Source organism: Peromyscus californicus, unplaced genomic scaffold (genome assembly GCF_007827085.1).
Source record: "Peromyscus californicus insignis strain IS unplaced genomic scaffold, ASM782708v3 Scaffold_19__1_contigs__length_69161282, whole genome shotgun sequence".
NCBI classification, from domain to species: Eukaryota; Metazoa; Chordata; class Mammalia; order Rodentia; family Cricetidae; genus Peromyscus; species Peromyscus californicus.
The window spans coordinates 10,455,652-10,476,301 of NW_026294491.1; the positions used below are offsets into that span (position 1 = coordinate 10,455,652).

Below are 20,650 nucleotides of genomic sequence, written 5' to 3' on the forward strand. Positions count from 1 at the left end.
TAAGAGCACTTGCTGCTCTTTCGGGAGTTCCCAGCACCTATATCCGGCAACTCACAGCACCTGTATCTCCAACTCCAGGAGATCGGGCACACTCTTCTGTCCTCCATGGGTATCACACACATGTGCACACACATGTGCACATACAGGCACAGACACAAATGAATAATAAAAATAAATCTTTAAAAAAATCACTAATATGCTAGACATGTGTAGTGCCTTTGTGAATGTGTATACATGTATGCATGGGCGTAGTATACATATTTAGGTGTGTAAGTATATATGTGTATTGTGTATGCATTACACACACACACACACACACACACACACATATGGTTCATGTGTGTTCCTGTTATGTGTATGTGCCGAGGGGAACTAAGTGTCTTCTTCCGAGTCTCAGGACTCAGGACTCAATGGTGTTATTTGGAAGAGGCAGTAAGAATGGAGCTGAAGTAGGAAATGGATGGAAAGCCTATTTGACAAAGAGTCTCCTGCTTAACTCAACTCCCTTCCAGCCTGGCGGAAGAGTGAGGACTCTGTCCTAGAAGTGACCTAGGAGCTTGTGGGCATGGTAGGGGAGCATCCCAGGCTGAAAGGAGGAGTTTCGGATTTGGAAACCTAGGATTGCTATAGGAGGAAAGGGCTTCTAGAGTGAACAGGTCCAGATGGAGGGTGTCCTGTAGGTCTGAAGGCACTTGGACCAATGACTGACTTTGGAGAGGAATTATATAGAGTGTGTAGAAAGACAAGCAAGTCAAACTTGGAGGTATGGGAAGGACTTAGTACTAGGTGAGGAGAGTAACAGTCACCACTGAGGATGGGGACATTGGGGTCAGGGCTCAGGAGAGTTAAGCTCAACCTCACAGAAGGAATTACAGTGTAGGATGTCATCTGTTCAAGTCCAGGATAGCAATACAGACCCAGTAACTAGAAATGCAGAGCTAGATAGATAGCAAACAAAACAAAACAAAACAAAAACAAACAACAAGAAAGAGGTTATGTGGGGCACAGAAGCAAGGCAGGTACTGGGGCCGCTATTGCTCATGAGAAGCTTTGTACAGTTATTTAATTTTTAAATTTATGTTTAACTAGGCGGAGCGAAGGGAACTCTGTCAAAGAGGGGGAGGAAGGATTGGTTGTAGGAACCAGAGGGGTCAAGGACACCACAAGAACACAGCCCACAGAATCAACTCAGCGGGACTCATAGGGGCTCACAGAGACTGAAGGGACAATCACAGACCCTGTATGGGTCTGAGCTAGGTCCTCTGCATTGATGTTATGGTTTTATAGCTGGGTGTTCTTGTGGGACTCCTAACAGTGGGAGTGGGGAATGTCTCTCACTCTTTTACCCGCTTTTAGGACCTTTTTCTTCCTCCTGGCTTGCCTAGTCCAGCCTTGATATGAGGGTTTGTGTCTAGTCTTATGGTAACTTGTTATGCCGTGTTCAGTTGATATCCCTGGGAGGCCTGCCCTTTTATTGAAAAACAGAGGAGGAGTGGATCTGGGGGAGAATGAAGGTGGGGGTGGGTGGGAGGAGTGGAAGGAGGGGAAACTGTGGTTGGGATGTAATGTATGAGAGAATAAAAAATAAAGTTTAAACTTACTATGCTTGAGAGATCAAAAAATTACATGTTTATAGCTTTATGAAAAATGAACATTAAAGGGCTATAGCAAATGTTTTAGAAAAAAAATCAGGAAATTAAAGCCTCTTAAGTTTTCTTTCCTTGCGTCTCCTGCCAGGGCAGAACTCAGTCACAGTCGCCACAGTTGTGGGGAGGGCTCCTCACTCCCACCCCACACGGCCTGACTTCCATCATGCAGAATATGAGGGACATGGAGTTCTGCAGGTCTGGCCCCCACACCCTTCATCAGGATTCTCTTTCTGAGGCTCGTAGACTTGACTCTCCTGGTTTCCTCCATGTTTATGGAGTCACCTCCTCCTCACTGTCCTTATTGTGCTCATGAGTCCACATGTTGGGCACAGTTCTTACCCAGCACTCAGGGAGACTTCTGAGGTCTTACGCCTGATAGGGGATAAAATGGATCTACATTTTTGTGTAGTACTTTTCTACTGCCTAGCATCCTGTGAAATGTTCTACCTAGTCTGCGCTGAAGAAGGCCTTTTTGGAGGCTTGTGTTGTTCCTTCTGTATGGATGTAGGCACGGTTGTTGGATCATTACCCCTTTGCACACTGTTCCTCCCCAGCAGTGTTGAGATAAGCATCCTGGTGCTCAGCTTCTCTCTGCTGTGGGCCCTGTGCCTGCATGTTGAATTCCTAAGATGGAGAGGGCGGCCACAACATAGAACTGCCAGAGTGGTCTAGGTTGCTAGTTCTCTCCAGCCTTAGGCCAGTCAAACTTGAGCTTTATCTCCCTTGGAAATGGGCCCCATGCACAACTGCACCTTGGTGTAGCGAAGTAGTCTCCCAGTAGGGCAGTTTTAACACCCCAGCCTTGCGGTCTGCTCTGATGTACGTATAAATGCTCTCTGCTTGTTGAAGGAATTGTGTGTGTCCTTCTGAGAGAGAGACTTTTTTTTCCAGTTGTGCTGTTTGCATTTGCTCTGTGGCATGGTGGGTGACTCACTTCATAGTCCAATCATACTGCCATCTTCTATCATTTACATTTAGAAAACTTGTCATTCTGAAGCAAAGGGCATCCACCTATATGTCCTGGTTTACTTTCTTACATTTACTGTGTAGTTTACTTGAGATTTAGTTAAAAATGTAAGGTAAATACCTAAGTAATTTTTTTCCTTGTAAATATTAAAACCCCCACACATTGGAAAATACTTCCCAATGATTGTGCTACTGTTAATGTGTGGTATATCATATTTCTTCATTGGTCTGCCTGTCCTTGTGCCATAACACTTCTCTCACTTGTTGGAATTGTTGTAATCTTATAGGATACTTACACATCTGATAGAGAATCCCACTCTTTTAAATACTTGTCTGGCTTTCCTGGCCTCTGGCTGTCTAGATGAACTTTAGAATGATTTTTAAGTTATGGAGTTAATCACACTGAAGCAAGGCACAGTAATGTAATTGCATGCTTGTAATCTTAGGACTCTATAGAGGACCATGAGTTCTAGGTCAGCTTTGTACATAAGGAGATCCTTTAAACACCAAACAAAATTATTCACATTCAGATGTGGGTCTAAACGGATCAAACATTGATTGATTGAGACAGCGACTTGCTGTATATTCTTGGCTGGCCTGGTATTTATTCTGTAGCCCAGACTGGCTTTGAACTAATAGAAATCCTTCTGCCTCAGTGTTTTTTAGTGCTTGGATTACAGTTGGGTACTACCATTCCCAGCTTCAAACCATACTATAGTTTAAATCATGAGTAGTTGAAGGATCTTCATTTTCTGATGTGGTTGAAGGATCTTTAGTTTCTGATGTAGGGAGCCATGTTGTCTAGCCGTCATTGGTCCTCTTTGCTGTAAATTTTTCTTTTCACCTCCTTTTCCAACAGTTATGTCATCTGGTTATTGGAATTGGGATTCTGATATTGCATTTCTCTAATATATGATAGTATAGAGGAAAATAGTATATTTGGTTGAGGCTGTGTGTTGAGATATTTTTAATTGCAAGGTGATTTCTGGTTGAATTTTGATGTATCTTTTATTTACTTGGCCCAAATGCTGCATATTTTACTGGCTACTAAATATTCTTCACTAAGTTACAGTTTCTTTCTATTGCTACTTACTATTTGTTTTTGAAAACTAAAAATTGCAGTTTACTAAACATGTTAGTTGTAGCTGTTTTACTCAGCTGGGGCTGGAGAGATGGTTCAGTGGTAAAGTGCTTACTGGGCAAGCATCAAGACCTGTGCTTGGATCAGAAGCACCCACCAGGCATGATGGCACACACCTGTAAGCTCTACGCTGGGAGGTAGACAGAAGGATTCTGTGGCTTGCTGCCTAGCCAGTCTAGCTGAAATGGTATGGTCCAGATTTAGGAAAGACTTCTTTAAAACATTAGGTGAAGATTGATAGAAGACACCTGACATTCGTTTCTCCTCTACATTCATTTGCATGTGTACTCCCATGCATGTGCACTCCCACACATGTGCATATACACATTATAAATCCAGTCTACAGATACACAGTTGATGACTTTACCTCTTTTTTTTAAAGTGTTTCCATTTTACTTGACACTTAAGCAGATTATTTTTGCCATCCATATAATGCACAGTTGGGAAAAAAAAGTGCAGAACACCACAGACATACAGTTATAAAACTGAATATTCACAGCAGGTTCAACTAAGCCATTTTTCTCATGTAAAGAGGCCATGGCTTTTACTGAAAGCATTTTGGAACTGAGGTGCTGCTCAGACGGCAACTGGCATCTACTCTCTTCTGAAGTAGTTCAGATTGGTTAGCACATATGCAGCTGGGATGAAAAAGGTCGTAAAAAACACCACAATTCCAACCGCCGATTCCATGGGCGACAGTTCCCGGTGGTGTGGCCGTTCTGAGTGGGTGAGGTGACCGCCAAGCTTCAAGAACAGGACGGTGTGGTGGCGGAGGAGGGAAGGGCAGAGCAGCATCAGGTGAGACATCTCGGGTCAGAAGAGGAGCACTGAGGCGGAGCACCTGGCACCACTGTGGGAGTCCACGGCCATTGCTCAAGCGTCCTCGAGGAAATGGCGGGCGGGCTGACTTTACCTCTTAATGTAGTGAGTTCCACTGATGAAATTTCAGATGCTGATTTTAGAAAAAAACTATTAGATTTTACTGATTCTTTTCACTCTTTTTCCAATTGTAATATGTTCCCAATATTTTATGGGGCTTAGCATAAGGATTAGAGCTACAGTTAGGCCAATGCTAAGGCTGGAGTTGGTCATTAGAACTATGGAAAAACTCAGGATCAAGGTCAGTGCAGAGTTCCTTTGAGGGTTAGAATTAAAGGCTAGTGTGGTTGCACATTTTAAGTTTCTTTTCCTCTAACATATGGATGTGGATGTATGTCTATTTTTATGTGTGTAGGTACATGTATATATGTATGGGTGTGGAGACCAGAGTTATGTTATTCCTCTGATTCTGTCTCTGTCTCTCTGTCTGTCTGTCTCTCCTACCTCTCCCTTTCTCCCTTTCCCTCCCCCTCTTTTTGAGGCAGAATCCCTCACTAGCTTGGAGCTCAAGTAGGATAGGCTGGCCAAGGATCCCTAGAGATCCACCTGTTTCCACCTCTTCAGGGATTACAAGCCTGAACCATTATACCCATTAAAAAACCAAAAACCATGGATTCTTGGGGTTAATTTAGGCTTGCATGGCAAGCATTTTCTCAAATGAACTATCTCTAGCCTTGTCTTCTTTATTTCTAATGATTATTGTTTATGGCAGGTTTTTAGTTAGGTTTATTAAATGTCTTTATAGCATTTTCTCGTTGTAAAAACTTTCATATATATATAACCCCATAATTTTGTTCACTATTCCAGAATTTATTATTTTTATTTTTCATTTTTTTGAGACAGGATTTCTCTGTAGCCTTGTAGGCTGTCCTGGAACTCACAATTCCAGAATTTCTTAGTTTAACCTATATGATTTTATTTTTCCCCCTTTATGTTAGTAGTGCTTTTTCAGTTCCTTGGACATGTCGCAGCTGTCTTGAGCCTTTAATAAAAAATCAAATATGGGATGATTTTTTTCTGTAGGAATGATCTTCTTTTTGTGTGTTCTGAAGTGGAGTTTGGAGAAGATGGCCTGTGTGAGTCAAGAGGGTGCCTGAGAGGAGTCCTTGAGGGCTGTGCTTGTCCTGTAGGGAGCAGTGGTGGAAGTATGGTCTGGGAAGGTGGCCATGGGGTTTGGGAACCAAGAGAGGCCACTCATGGGGGTGAGTCACAGGTCCTCAAGAGTAGTGAGGACATGACCCCTGAGAGAGATGGAAAGGTCACCCCCAGAGGTGGGGTCCAGAGTTCATGGGGAGCAGGATAACTTCTCTGCTGACCAGATATCCCAGGGAAGCTGCAGGAAAGGGTGTGTGTGACCTTGAACCCCTCTGGTGACTGCAGAAGGAAGGACAAGCTGCTGACAGTTCCCCAACCAACTAGCATCAGCAAGGTGAAGTTTTTCCCTTTTTCTCAGAAAAATCTCCTTCATATTTATTTATTGTGTAGGTGTGAGTGTGTATAAGTTTGTGTGCCACGGTGCAGGTGTGGAGGTCAGGAGACAATTGTGAGGGCTGCTGCTTTTCTCTCCTATATGTGTTCTGGGGGCCAAACTCATGGCTTCAGGCCTGGGAGCAAGCAGGGCCATCCAGACCATCCCACCAAGCCATCCTACCAGCCTGTGAGGGTTTTCTTCTTTGATGTAATAGTTCTTGGGAGTGGAAGTACTGCTATTTTCCCCTCCTGGCCCAGCTCTGGTGGCCTGCCCTTCTCTGTGGTTTCTATCTCTTGCCGCGTCATCGTAACCTCAGAGCGGAGTGGAATCCAGGTGGATTGCTTGTGGTAAGGAAGAAGGTATGGCTGGGGACAAATTCATTCCAGGATCTTGGGGTCCAAGGTATGTCCACATGTATCAGTTTTATTCAAGACCAGCTGTGTACTGTTGATACAAAACATTAGTTCTATGCCAAAGTGAATAAGAGCTCGTTTATTCTGAGCCAAATATGAGCGGCCATGGCACAGGAACATGGTTTCAAATAGTTCTTAATGACATGTTCCACAGTAGTAGTTACAAACTTTTATCATTACAGACAAAGGCAGCCGTAAATCCATGTACTTAACAATTACATTGGTGGGGACAACAGATAGGCAAGCTACCTACAGCACAGCAGAGTGAGGGAGAACTCTGCTGTCGGTTTTACATTTTACCTGAACACGTTCTTAGCTTTAGTGCTGGTGGAGGATAGTGATCTGCTAGGAACTCGCTCAAAGGTTTTCTGTGATAGTCAAGATGGGATGTGAGGTCAGATAGAACTAACAACAAATGGCTATTAAGGAGAGTAAAAATAGCCCAAAATAATGTTGGCTCTTGATCTGTGATCTGTAACGTTCTTACTCCCCACAGTCATGGAAATTCTAATCCCCACAGTCATGGAAAGTCTAACCATTTAATCTGCTTGGCTGGGCTGCTCTGAGCTCTGCCCAATCTGTGTCACCAAGTAGGAGGGCAGAAGGTTTTGGGGGGAAGACTATCTACCATAGGTGAGGCCTCAGATGTATGAGAGTGTTGAGTTGGAAAGAGGATATGGAAGCATGTACCTGGGCAGGGAGAACCAACCCAAGTTTACCATGGGAAAGACAAATCTGGGCATAAGGTGCATGCCTTATAATCACAGCATTGGAGCAGAAGTGGGAGTACTGAGGCAGGAGGATTATGAGTTTTGAAGCCAATATGGACTATACAGTCAGACCTGTCTTAGAAAAAGGAAAGGCTGTGCTGACATTTGACCTTGCAGATAGACTTATCCAGGGGAACCACTAGCTGTACACAGGGCAGCTCTCTCTCTCTCTCTCTCTCTCTCTCTCTCTCTCTCTCTCTCTCTCTCTCTCTCTGTCTGTGTGTACCGAGTGCTGGCTCTTCCATGTAGAAAGGGCCTCAGACCAGTAAGAGCAGTGAAAATATGAAGATACATAGTTCTAACACGCCAAGGAGGGTCATGCATGCTTTTCAAAGAGCAGAAGGCGTGCATGGCTGTGGAGGCATTGTATCTCACTAGCCAGCCATGACTGCAGCAGTCCTATCCTACACCAATGCCTCCACAGCCAGCAGGTGTCCTGCAGTTTCCTGGATCCCCAAGGAGGCTGAGCTACCCAGCTGGTGAGATGTCAGGCGGCAGTTTATTTCCTCTTTCTGTACTGGTCCTCTGGGCCTTCTCCACTCTGCCTCTCCTGTCCTAGGATTCTTGAGTGTCTTTTCTTCCGAGATTCAGATCGGAATGCAGCCTGCCATTGAGGAGCAGATTTTTTTTTTCCCCTTCAAGATGAGATGACTCATGTGCCCTGCTACTGCCTGCTGCCAGACTGTCTGGCGAGCTTACAAGACGGAGACAATGATTGGAGCCAGAGAATTGCTGTGGCCGGTCGTAGAGAGAGCATGTAGGGTAGAGAACTGTTACTTTTAAGACACATTGAGACAAATGCTCTGTGTAGACACTCCATAGCATTTCTGCTGTGCTCCTGGGGGCAAGGTGAGAGGTTGGGGGATGGAGGAGTGAGTGAGGGACATTGTGGGATGGTTGTGTCATACTCTAAGCTCCAGCTCAGGGCAGCTATGGCTCTTGACTCTTAGGAATGTCGCCCAGCGTTGTGGGCCCAGGATGCGGTTGTTTCCTGGTTAATGGTTTCTCATCTTATTCGCCCTCTTATCTTGGGTCTCATTTCCTTTCCCCACAAGGCAATAGTATGTATCAGGTTGCTCTCTCCTGTTCTGTGGTTGGCCACCATTCACACTGTCTCATTTCTTAATCGTGTCTTAGATGCTGCCTTGGCTTTGCATGTGAAGGGCAACCAGCAACAGCCCCCAGAAACTCTCGGCTGTAGTAAAGGAGGCTTTCAGAGAGAGGCGGGGGTGGGGGTGGGGGGAGAGATGTGTGTGTGTGTGTGTATGTGTGTGTGTGTGTGTGTGGCGAGAACTTTATTCTCAGTGCCCTAGTTAATTTCTCTTCTACTGTACAAGACTGTTACCTACACGTCTGCCGACTCTGTTGTGAAAATGTGTTTGATTTGTTCCCCACTTGTGTCTTGGCTTCTTCACAAGCTGGTGAGGGGACTGCCTCTTAAGCCCACCCACCCTGTGAAGGGTCTGGGTCTTAGGCCAGACCTAGTAGGCTGGTTGTGGCTGTAGAGAGCTGTTTTGAGGAGTGCAAGAGCAAGCTTGGCTCTCCACCCCCTTGTGTCCATCCTGAGCATGGGTGGAAATCATGGGAATGGAGTTCTCTGATCAGAGCCCAGCTGGGCTGGGGAGTCAGGTTATAGCTTGGGAATACTTTTGGCACACTGCTTTTCTTGGAATCACTCTGTGACCTTAGCTAGGTCCTTTCCCTTGCTTTCCCACCAGTACGACGTGCCTACTCAATACCACAGGGAGGAGGTATGGGCAGGACTTGTAGGCTATTTCAGCTGCTATAAGATGGTGAGGGGACAGGGGTCAACTTCTTTCTAGGAAGAAATCTATGACCAGATGGTTTCTGTAATGAGTGCAATGTTCCAGGCAGAAGTTCCTCACTGAATCTTCAAGGTCTCGATTCTCCTATTTTATCACTGAAGTAGCAGAAACCTGAGGTGAGTCAGCATTGGACGGGCACAAGTCCAGACTCTAGCTTCACCCCTTCCCTTCATCATTGTTAACTCTGAGAAGTCTGGAATATATTCACTGTGGCCTGTGCCAGTGCCAGGATTAGTGTCCATGTTCGAGGCCCTTCATCATGGATATTTCCCCTTTTCTCCAACAAGAAGCTCAGAAACTCAGTGAGATCAGGCCAGAGCGATGTCCTTGGGTTGTCATCACCATCGTGAGACAGCTTTGAGTCACTTCTGTTGAAAAAGCTGAAGACTGATGGAGGGCGACGGATAGGTGGCTGTGAAAAATGTGTGACTCTGAAAACTTGACATATTTCTATAGCTTCTGCGTGCTAATAGAAAATTTAAAAAATTAAAAATAATAAAAGTATATGATTGTGTGTGTGTGTGTGTGTGTGTGTGTGTGTGTGTGTGTGAGAGAGAGAGAGAGAGAGAGAGAGAGAGAGAGAGAGAGAGAGAGAGAGACAGACAGACAGACAGACAGACAGATACCCATGTGTGAGCACACGCCATGCCGCCATTTGTTACATATTGAGAACAGAGGACAACTTTGTGGAGTCTTCTCTTTCCATGGAACCTACATGGTCAGGCTTGTGTAGCCAGTGCTTTCCGTGCTGAACGACCCTGCCAGCCCTGCACTTGAGCATGTCCATTGCTAAATGTCTCCTTGGAGAGTCAGGACCTAGATGGGCTTGGGACGGGGCTCTATCAGATGTGGCTGTGTTCTCTCTTAACTTGGAGTGTTTCCCACAGACTTCTGTCACTTTTGTGATGTTGACATTTTGAAGAAAACAACCTCTTTCATGAAATAAAAGGTCTTTAACTAGCCTGGCATGTTGGCTTACACTTGTAATGCCAGGACATAGGGAGTTGAGGTGGGAGGGTTGCCATTAGTTCAAGGCTAGCTTGGGTTACATAGCTAGTTTTAGGCTAGCCTGGACTGCAGAGTGAGGCACTGTCTCAAAACTGAAAGCACGCAAAACCACTCAAAAATCCTATCTGTTTGGGTTTATCCTTATGATCTAGTTCATGCATTCTTGGTTAGACATTACCCGTGTGGATGATGCCCTTGCTGTTAATCCACTTTGGGATACAGAATGTCTACCTGCCCTATTTGGGGACATATTTGGGGACATGGAGTTGCTTTACTAGTCAGGAGCCTTGGCTGTTTAGACTCACACACTCTCTGGAGGGAAGACCCAGTAAACTTCTGCCCACTCTGCTCTATATCAGAGCCCCAGGTTCGAATCTACTGGTATGCTCTACCTAGATCAGTCTTTACTACAATGCTTGTTTGTGCTGTTGGTTCAGTTCTGGTAGTTTCCACTCACACTTTTAGACGTGGCCATCTTCCTTATTTGCTTATCTGGTATTATCAGTTTTGCTCTGTGAAATTCCTGATTTCTAATTTGTTAGTAGCTGGCCTCTGTGATTTGGGAGTTCAAATGTCTAGGTCTGGCCAGAAGGAATCTTGAGGCTAACTGTGGGTGGAAGAACCATTACCTCACCCCTCTCTCTTCTTCCTAATTCTTTTCCTTTCCACATTTAAAAAAAAAATCAAATTATTTCCTTATTTTCTTATTTAATGTTTTAAGCTTCTCTTGTACTTACTCTTCCCAGCCCCCATCTGGATTTCCTTTAAGGCTCTGGGTTCTTTGTAGTATGGAAATACGCAAAGACTGAATTCTGGGTATAGGTGTACTTTTTACTATTTATTAGGGCATTTCTGCTTCTAGCTACATAGAGGTCAGCACTAGGAAGTCACATGTACAACCCCCCCCCCCCATACACCCCATATACACGGAAGTCACTGTGCGCACAAGTGCACACACCACATGTGGAGGTCACTCTGCACAAGTGCACATGTGCGCGCGCACACACACACACACACAAGTCACTATTTGTACACACACCCACACACACAATGTTCTCGCATGTTAAACATCCAAATGTGTGTGTATATACACATTATGCATATACATATAATATAGAAATAAAAAAAAAAACTCAATGCTACATGTCCTTTCTCTTCCTACAAGCCCCACCCCTCAGGTGGCAGTATATTCTTAGACCAAAAGAAACTCCTCTGGCTAGTGCTAAAGGCAGACCTCCCTGCTTGCCCCTAGGGCTGTTTGTTAAGCATTAACATAGAAATTAGCATAGCACTGTGGGTTAATTTTTAAAATTTGTTAATTATCTTTTCTGTATTATATTTTGTAAAAATCAGATATATCCATGTTTCCAAACGTTCTCACATAGAATATATATAACATATGTTGCTACATATGCTCCTTTTTTCACTATTTTATTATAAAATATATAGAACAAAATTTACTATTTTGACTTTTTCAGGCATAGAATTGAATGAGATTTGCCCAGGGTGCCATGCGGCTTTCCATGCCTGTGTTTCTGTACTTTGGGATTTCCTATGGCTCTGTCTTCTTCAAGCCGTCCAGTGCCAGCCCATCTTTTTCCTCTTTGCTCTCTAGGCTGCTTTCCTGTCTATTGGGGTGCTGGGAAGTCTAAATAGTTCACAGTATTGTGAAGCTCCAACAGTGCTCTGATGGATGATGACCTTGAGCATTTGTATTCTCATGGTATTGAGCCTTCCTGGAAAGTCTTGCAAGGCTAGCCCTGGGTCTAATGGCAGCACAATTTACTCTTCCAGAACAGACACCATGTCCCAAGCCACCAGCACAATGTTCAGTGGCTTTGCAACCAGGGCTGGGCCTACAGAGTCTCTCCTGAAATTCTTGAGTTTTTTCCCAAAGTGACAAGTGAGCACGATAGCTCTGGGTGGTGTAAGTTGCGTTTCTCTTCCAGTGAAGTGGGGCATTTGTTTCATTTCAACATCTTTTTTCATATTTTCTGTAAAGTTCTTGATCTTTTTGCCCTTTCAGTTTAGAAGAATTTTATTGATGGATTGTTGGTAGATACATTAAAGATACTATTTCTTGTGATGTACGCTACAAATGTTATTTTGTGTGTGTGCATGCGCCTGTGTGTGTGTGTGTGTGTGTGTGTGTGTGTGTGTGTGTGTGTGTGTGTGTAGGTTAGAGGTCAACCTCAGGTGTCATTTCTCAGGAGCTAACACCTTGTTTTTGGAGATAGGGTCTTCTCCCCGGGACTAAGGTTTGCTGTTTAGGAGTGCTGGCTGCCCCATGAGTCCCAGGGTCCCTGGGCTTGTGTGGCAGCTGCTTACTAACTCAGCTGTCTGTCCAGACCGTTAAAAATACTCTCTGCAATTTGTTGTTTGTTCTTTATTTTTTATCGTGACATTTTTGGTATGCCAGACACTTTGAAATTTGTATGTATCCATTCTTTCATCTGGATTTTAAATTTTTGAGCTAGTCCCACTGTGTATCCCTGGCTGACCTAGAACTTGCTTTGTAGATCAGGAGGACCTTAAACTCATAGAAGTTCCCCTGCCCCTCCCTCTCCCTCTCCTTCTCCTTCTCCCTCCCCCCCCCCCTCTCTTGTGCTGGGACTAAAGGCATGTGCCACCAAACTTGGCTCCTGCCTTTTTCTATACTCTCATTAAAGGAAATCATCCATGTTTTATTCTGGTATTTGTGTTGTGGTTTATTTTTTATTATATTTTTATTATTTAAAACAATTTTTAAATTTAAATATATTTTGATCATGTTTTTCCCCTCCTCCAAATCCTTCCAGATCTTCTCCCCATCCCTACTCACCTAACTTTAACTTCTCAAAATACAAAAACTCAATACAAAAGCAAAGTCTCCCCAAACCAAGAAAACAAAACTACCCCCCTAAAACAACAACTCCCCCTGAAATTGTCACCAAATAAAAGTGCACAAAACAAAACAAAACAAAAAACTGTGGAGTCCAGTTATATGTTGGTCAACTACTCCTGAACATGAGGCCTATCCTGGGGCGGTTGACGTGCCTGGTGTCACTCTATTGGAGAAAACTGATTTTCTCTCTCCCAGCACTTCAGTTGTCAATCATTACCTTAGTGGCTAGATTTTCATTCATCCATTCATTCATTTATATATATAATATATATATATATATTATATATATATATATATATATATATATATATAATGAAACAAAAGTAGTTTTTGTGTTGTGGTTTAGATATGCAGGCTCCTCCCCTAAAGCTCCTATATTTAAAGCCTTGGTCCTCAGCTGCTGGGTCTAATCATTGAGAAGTGACTGGATTGTGAGAGCTGTACTTAGTGGATTTGCTTCACTGATGGACTCATAATTTAATAGCTTCCTTGGGAGGTGGGATTTAGTTGGAGGAAGTAGGTTACTGCTCTGGTTTGCTTTCTGTTGCTGTGATAAACCATGATCCAAAGCAGCTTAGGGAGGAAGGGCTTATTTCTTCCCAGAATCTAGGAAACCAAGACAAGAAGGAACCCGAGGCAGCAGAAACCATGAAGGAATGCTGCTCACTGCTTGCTCTCTCTCTCCCTCTGGCTTCTGTTTAGTTAGTGTTCTTACACAGCCCAGGCCCACCTGCCTGGGGATGGGATGGTACTGACCCCAGTGGGCTGGGTCCTACAATATTAAGTAGTAATCAAGAAAATGCCCTCTTCCTGGGTAGATGGTCCTAGGTTGTATAAAAATAAAACATGCTAAGCAAGCTGTGGAGAGCAATCCAGTAAGCAGCATTCCTCCATGGTCTCTGCTTCAATTCCTTCCTCCATGTATGCGCTTTGAGTTCCTGACATGGCTTCTCTTTCAGTGATGGACTATGACCTGTAACCCAATAAACCCTTTCCTTTCCCCGAGTTAATTTTGGTTAGTGCTTTCTCACTGCAACATAAAGAAAGCTAATACAGGCCATGTCTGTCTTCGTGGCCCGGGCTAGCCTTGAACTTGAAACACTTCTGCCTGAGCCTCTATAGAACTGGGATTACAGGCCTGTGCCACCATGTCCAGTGGTATTCAGCTTTTTAAAAAAGTAAATAAACATTTAAAGTTAGGCCTTTCCCTCTAAACAGTACTTGTTGCAGTGTACAGATTTAGATAATCCTCAACTTTTAAGTGTTCTTTTGTTTCTTTTTTTAGCATATGAGTTATTTCAAAGTATTTCTTTTATTTATTTATTTATTTATTTATTTATTTATTTATTTATTTATTTATTTATTTATTTATTTATTTATTTTACATCCCAGCTGCAGTTGCCCTTCCCTTCTCTCCTCCAAGCCCCTTCCCCACCCCCCACCCCTTCTGTTTTCTGCCTCAATCCATTCCTCCTCTGTTTCTGTTTAGGAAAGGGTAGGCTTACCATGGATATCAACAAAACATGGCATATCAAGTTGCAGTAAACCTAAGCACCTCCCCATGTATTAAAGCTGGCCAAGGTGACACAGTATGAGGAGTAGGGTCCCAAAAGCCAATAAGAGTCAGAGATAGCCCCTGCACCCCTGTTAGGTAACTTACAAGAGGACCAAGCTACACAACAGTAACATATATGCAGAGAGCCTAGGTCAATCCCATGCAGGCTCCCTGGTTGTCGGTTCAGTCTCTGTGAGCCTCTGAGCCCAGGTTAGTTGAATTTGTGGATTTTCTTGTGGTGTCCTTGACCCCTCTGTCTCCTACAATCCTTGAGCTCTGCCTAATGTTTGGCAGTGGGTCTCTGCATCTTTTTCTACCACTCAGTGCTTGGTGAAGCCTCTCTGATGATAATTGGGCTAGGCACCAATCTATGAGTATAGCAGAATATCATTAGGCATCTCTGTCAATGTAATCCACCATATAAACAACTGAAAGAATAAAAAACACACAATTATCTCATTAGATGCTGAAAAAGTCTTTGACAAAATCCAACACACCTTCATGATAAAAACCTTATAATAAAAGCAATATATAGCAAGCCAACAACCAACATCAAATTAAATGAAGAGAAACTCAAAGCAATTCCACTAAAATCATGAACAAGACAAGGTTGTCCTCTCTCTCCATATCTATTCAGTATAGTACTTGAAGTTCTAACTAGAGCAATAAGAAAACTAAAGGAAATCAAGGGGATACAAATTGGAAAGGAAGAAATCAAAGTATCATTAATTACAGATGATATGATATTATACATAAGTGACCCAAAAAATTCTATCAGGGAACTTATACAGCTGATAAACACCTTTAGTCAAGTGGCTGGATACAAGATTAACTAAAAAAAAATTAGTAGCCTTCATATATACAAATGATAAATGGCTGAGAAAGAAATCTGCCTTAAATAATATAAAATATCTTGGGGGTAACTCTAACCAAGCAAGTGAAAGACCTGTATGACAAGAACTTCAAGTCTTTGAAAAAGAAATTGGAGAAGATATCAGAAGGTGGAAAGGTCTCCCATGCTCATGGATCAGTAGGTTTAACACAGTGAAAATGACCATCTTACCAAAAGTAATCTACATATTCAATGCAATCCCCATTAAAATTCCGACACAATTCTTTACAGACCTTGAAAGAACAATACTCAACTTCATGTGGAAAAACAAAAAACCCCAGGATAGCTAAAATAATCCTGTACAATAAAAGAACTTCCAGAGGTATCACTGTCCCTGATTTCAAGCTCTACTACAGAGCTATAGTAATCAAACTATTTTTAATGCTAAAGTTATATATGTGTATATAATGTAAAATACATCAAAACATTTTATTTTATTGAGATGTGGCCCCGCTATATAATTCTGGCTGGCCTGAAACTTGCTGTGTAGACTAGGCTACTCAGAGGGACCCAACTGTCTTTGCCTCCAGAATGTTGGGATTAAAGGAGTGCGCCCATTATGCCCCACACATTAAAATATTTTAAGTGCTTTAATTTCCAAGGGCACAGCTGTAGACATGGTGGTCTCCATACTACTTTTACACATGTTTAGAATGGCATATGTGTGGTCCTGTCTCATACATGTTTTTGTGTTTCAAAGTGTTATTACCCTGCAGTTTGAGGTCTGAGCATTTTGTACATGGCTAGTAAGTTGAAACTTGGTGACCGTGTCTCTCCTGTACTTAAAGTTTTCTTTGATAGGTTATTCAGTATTATGTTGGCTTTTCTTTCCTTTTAAAAGGTTAGTTCAACTTTCTACTTATTTCTTTTCTTCAATTATTAAAAATATTGTGTGTCTGTGAGGTGTGGGTGCATGCGGAGGTCAAAGGACAACTTTGTGGATTCCGTTTTCCTCCCTTCACTTTGTGTGGTCCAGGGATTGAATTAATCATCAGACTTGCACAGCACGCACCTTTACCCAGGGTCATCTTACCCCTCCCAACATTTTCTCCTGTCTTCGGATTAGCAAGCGATTATTTTTCCTCTTTGAGTTTTCACATCCCTGGATCATTTTGGGGTCTCTTGTCATGTTTGCCTTGCATGTATATACTCAGTCTCACAATGACAAGTACTCAGTACCTTTATACTCAGTCTCACAATACAAGTACTCAATACCTTTATGCACATCTCAGGACTGCAGGAGCCCTTCAGTTCTCAGGGTCTAACTTTCTCTGTTTATTCAAGTGCCGGCTCTCCTCTGCCGGACTTCCGTGCAGGGCTGCTGGCTTTGTGCTCTTGGTTTTCAGGTGTGCTGCAGCTGAAGTGTGCACTGCTGAGGATGCTGGTTGGTAGGAATCATGATGTGCCTTATTAGTATATCATACTAGTATATGATTATTAGTATATTAGTACAATTACTACACAGTTAGTATTATTGCTATAGCATACATACACAGTACTACCCCAATGGAAAGAGAGGTCATGTACCCAGGAAACAATGCTGAAAGACAAGGGACCTTTAGACTGTGCTCTAGAAATATGTGATGTTGACTCATTTGCTGCCTCTTCACCAGTGGAAGGGGTCTTTTTGGTTTGGGGGACTCATTTCTCAGTGATTTCTTTTTCTGTTATTACCTAAGTTTGGCTTGCTATTAGGATTTGCCAGTGGTTTTTATTCATGACCACCAGAACTTATTGGTTATTTTGTTTTGTTTTGTTTTTCCTTGCAGCACTTAAAATACCTTCTCTTCTCTGGATAGAGCTTGAAATCTTCGAGAGGTCCAAATGTAGCAAGGCTCCTTAAATATCCACAGCAACCAACCTAAGGCTTTGATGGCATTACACTACATTCTACTTTAGATGTGGTCTAGACTGAAAAGATAGCAACTGAGAAGCTAAAAGCACTATGATAAAAATGTTTTGAAATAACTTTCAAAGGATCCTTCACTTGAGTGTTAAGAGGCATTCCTGTGGGCTACTTTCTGGGAGTGTGACAGATTATATTCTACTGTCTCTGGCTCCATTGCTATTATGAAGCTAGCTTTCTAAGTGATGCTTCCAGCAGAGATTTTAAAAGGAATACTCCAGTACTTTTGAGACCTTCTATGTCTTTTGTGCTTCACACTTTGACCATGGAATATCTAGGTGTAGATTTCATTATGTTTATCCTTTTGGGAACTGTTGTATTTTTTAACATTGTTTACTGAGGTGTAATTTATATAAGATTTACTCTTAAGCACATGACTTTATGAGTTTTGATGAAATGAGGTTTCAGTTGTCAATGCAGTCATGATATAGAATATTTTCACCACTCCCGTTTTCTTCTTGGCCTGTCCCCTTGAGCCCCTGACAACCACTCTGTTGATTGTAGTGGCAGTCTTCCATTTCAGAGTGTGATATAAGTGATGTTAGGTGCTGTGTGGCTTCTATCATGCTCTTGAGTTGAGTGCGGCGCGTGTGCGCGTGTGTGCGCGCGTGTGTGCGCGCGTGTGTGCGCGCGCGCGTGCGTGTGCGTGTGCGTGTGTGTGTGTGTGTGTGTGTGTGTGTGTGCTGAGTGATATTTAATGTAAGTGCGCAGCCTGTCATTCTCTGGGTGACGGAAGGTTAGATGCTTTGCAGCAACACAATGTAACCTTTTTTGAACAGGTCCCTATGTGTATGTGTATGCGTATGCGTATGAGGTTCTAGTCCTGGGATGGGTGGGTGGGTGGGTGGGCCTGTTAGATGCTACCAACTTCGTTTGCATTTGCTCCTCTTATTAACTCATGTGATGTCAAAATGCCCTGCTCTCCACCTGTCAGTTTAAAAATTTGCATCCTTTCTGATGAATATGTAGTGGTATTTCTCTGTGCATTCCCTGGTGACATGTGACATTGGGTTTTCCCCCATGCTCACTTACATTCCATCTATCTTCTTTGGTGAAGTGTTAGTTTGAGTATTTTGCTCATATATTTTTGTACTGTTTGTTTTCTTTTAAGTCGTGTTGTTACATTCTCTGATAGGAGTAATTTGGCAGGTATGGTTTCCAGATGTTTTCAGTCAAAATGTACTTCAACCTTAATTTTCTTAATAACTTAAAAAAAAACCCTCACACAACAAAACAAAGTGCTTAGTTCTGTGTGTGTGTGTGTGTGTGTGTGTGTGTGTGTGTGCGTGTGCGTGCGTGTGTGTGTGTGTGTGTGTGTGTGTGTGTGTGTGTGTGTATGTATCTGTGTATGTGCATGTGTGCTTGCCTGTGCAAGCATGTGTAGAGGCCAGAGGTTGATGTGGGATATCTTCCTCCACTGCATCTCCACCTTGTTTTTTAAATTACACTTCATTTACGTTTATGTGCTTGTGTATTCAATATAGGGTGCATGTGACTGTCAAAGGACAACCTTGCAGGGGTCACTTCTCTCCTTCTGCTGTGTGGGCTCCAGAAGTGGATTCAGTTGTCAGGTTTGGTGGCAGCTTTCTTTACCTGCTGAGTCAATCTTGTTAGCCCTTGACTTTATTTTTTTTTCAGATGGGGTCTCTCACTGAACCTGAAGCTGCTTGTTTTGGCTAGGCTAGATGCCCAGTGCGTCCCATCAGTTACAGCCTGTCAGCACCCCTGGCCGCCAGCAGCTGTGGCTCCATGTTCTTTGATCTGGATCCCAGGCAGACAAGCTCAGGTCTTCCTGCTGGGCAACCATCTTCCACAGCCCCCGGAAGCGCTTCATTTTGATGAAGTAAAGTTGCCCTTTTAAAAAAATGCTCTGTGCTTCCTATGGCCCAGAGTCACAAAGATGATCACTTATGTTTTCTCCTAGGAATGACATGGTTTTATGTTTAGATCTCTGATCTATTTTGAGCTGATTTCTTTAAAAATCCAGAATGGACGTAGGCTGCAGCCCGTTTCCCCTTGGCTGTCTGATTCCTCATCCATCATCAAGAGGATACTGTTCCTCCACAGGTTGCCTGCCCTTTCTCCTTCGTTGTAGTATATTCGCTGGTTTGTGTAGCTATTACCACTCTCTGATTCTAAACATTTTCATCATCTTTAGGGAACTCCATATTTGTTCGCACTCTTGCCCTGTTTTTCTCTTTTTCTAGGCCCTGGCAACCACCGAGCCACTTCCTGTCTCTGTAGATTTGCCTACTCTAGATGCTTCCAGTCGGCGGAGTTACATAATATGTAGTGCTTCGTGCCTGTCCCCTTCACTCAGCGTCACATCTTCAAAGTTCAGCCATATTGTGGTGTCAACATTCCCTCCCTTTTTATGGACAAATAATACTCCATTGCATGGATACATTTATTATAGATGATAAATATTTGACTATTGTGATCAATACTTTTATAAACATTTCTGTGCAAGATTTTTCTTAGGTTTTTCTTAGCACATATTAATTACACATAATAATGGGCTTTGTTGCGCTATGTCATACATATATAATGTGTTTTGATCATATTCATCCCCTTTATTAATCGTTCCCTGACTGATCTTCTTCCTCTTGTGAACTAGGTTCCCTTCTACTTCCATGGTGTGTGCGTGTGCGTGTGCGTGTGCGTGTGAATGCGTTTAATTAGGGTTACTTACAGGAGCCTAAGTTAGGGGTTATTTGTGGGTGCAAGGGCATCTTACCAGTGGCTACACTACTGAAAGAAATCTCTTTCCTCTCAGCAACCCTTCATTGCCTTATAGACCCTTGTGGTGGGAAGAGGGCCTGTGAACCCCTTCCCCGTCCATGATGGAATGTTGATGGGTCCCGTCTTGATGCAGGTCTTACGCATGTCATCACAACTTTACGAATGCAGTAGCTGCCGTGCATGGAAATCAGCACTCAGCACCCCTCTGCTCCCTCCCTCTGCTCTTACTCTCCTGCCACCCTCCTCTTCTGTGGTATTCTTTGAGTCTTGGAGAGGTTGACACAGCTATCCCACTAGAGTTGAGCATCCAGCAGTCTGATTCCCAGCACATTAGCTAGTTCTGAGTTTCATCAGTAACTCTCACCCACAGCATAGAGAAGCTTCTCTGACCAAAGTTGACAGTAGCACTAATCTATGGGCACAAACATAAATACAGGCATATCTCGTCTACATAGAAAAACATCAGCAGCCACCCCCCAGGGTCTGTGGCCAAAAGGGCCGGCTTTACAGTATCAGATATGAATTTCCTCCTGTGGAGTGGGGCTCAC

At 43.1% G+C, this 20,650-nt stretch overlaps 2 protein-coding genes across 10 annotated transcripts in view; one reads left to right on the top strand and one right to left on the bottom strand.

Moving 5' to 3' along the window:
* Pcbp3 (poly(rC) binding protein 3) overlaps nucleotides 1–20,650 on the top strand; it is a 204,004-nt gene that overhangs the window by 75,855 nt on the left and 107,499 nt on the right. The gene's annotated exons all lie outside the window — the stretch shown is intronic.
* LOC128114533 (cytochrome c oxidase subunit 8C, mitochondrial-like) lies at nucleotides 4,351–4,563 on the bottom strand. Its single transcript, XM_052744616.1, has one exon. The coding sequence runs from the start codon at nucleotides 4,561–4,563 to the stop codon at nucleotides 4,351–4,353; it is 213 nt and encodes a 70-aa protein (XP_052600576.1).

Coding starts and splice junctions, on each gene's coding strand:
- LOC128114533 (XM_052744616.1), bottom strand. CDS start 4,563: ATGTCTCACCTGATGCTGCTCTGCCCTTCCCTCCTCCGCCACCACACC.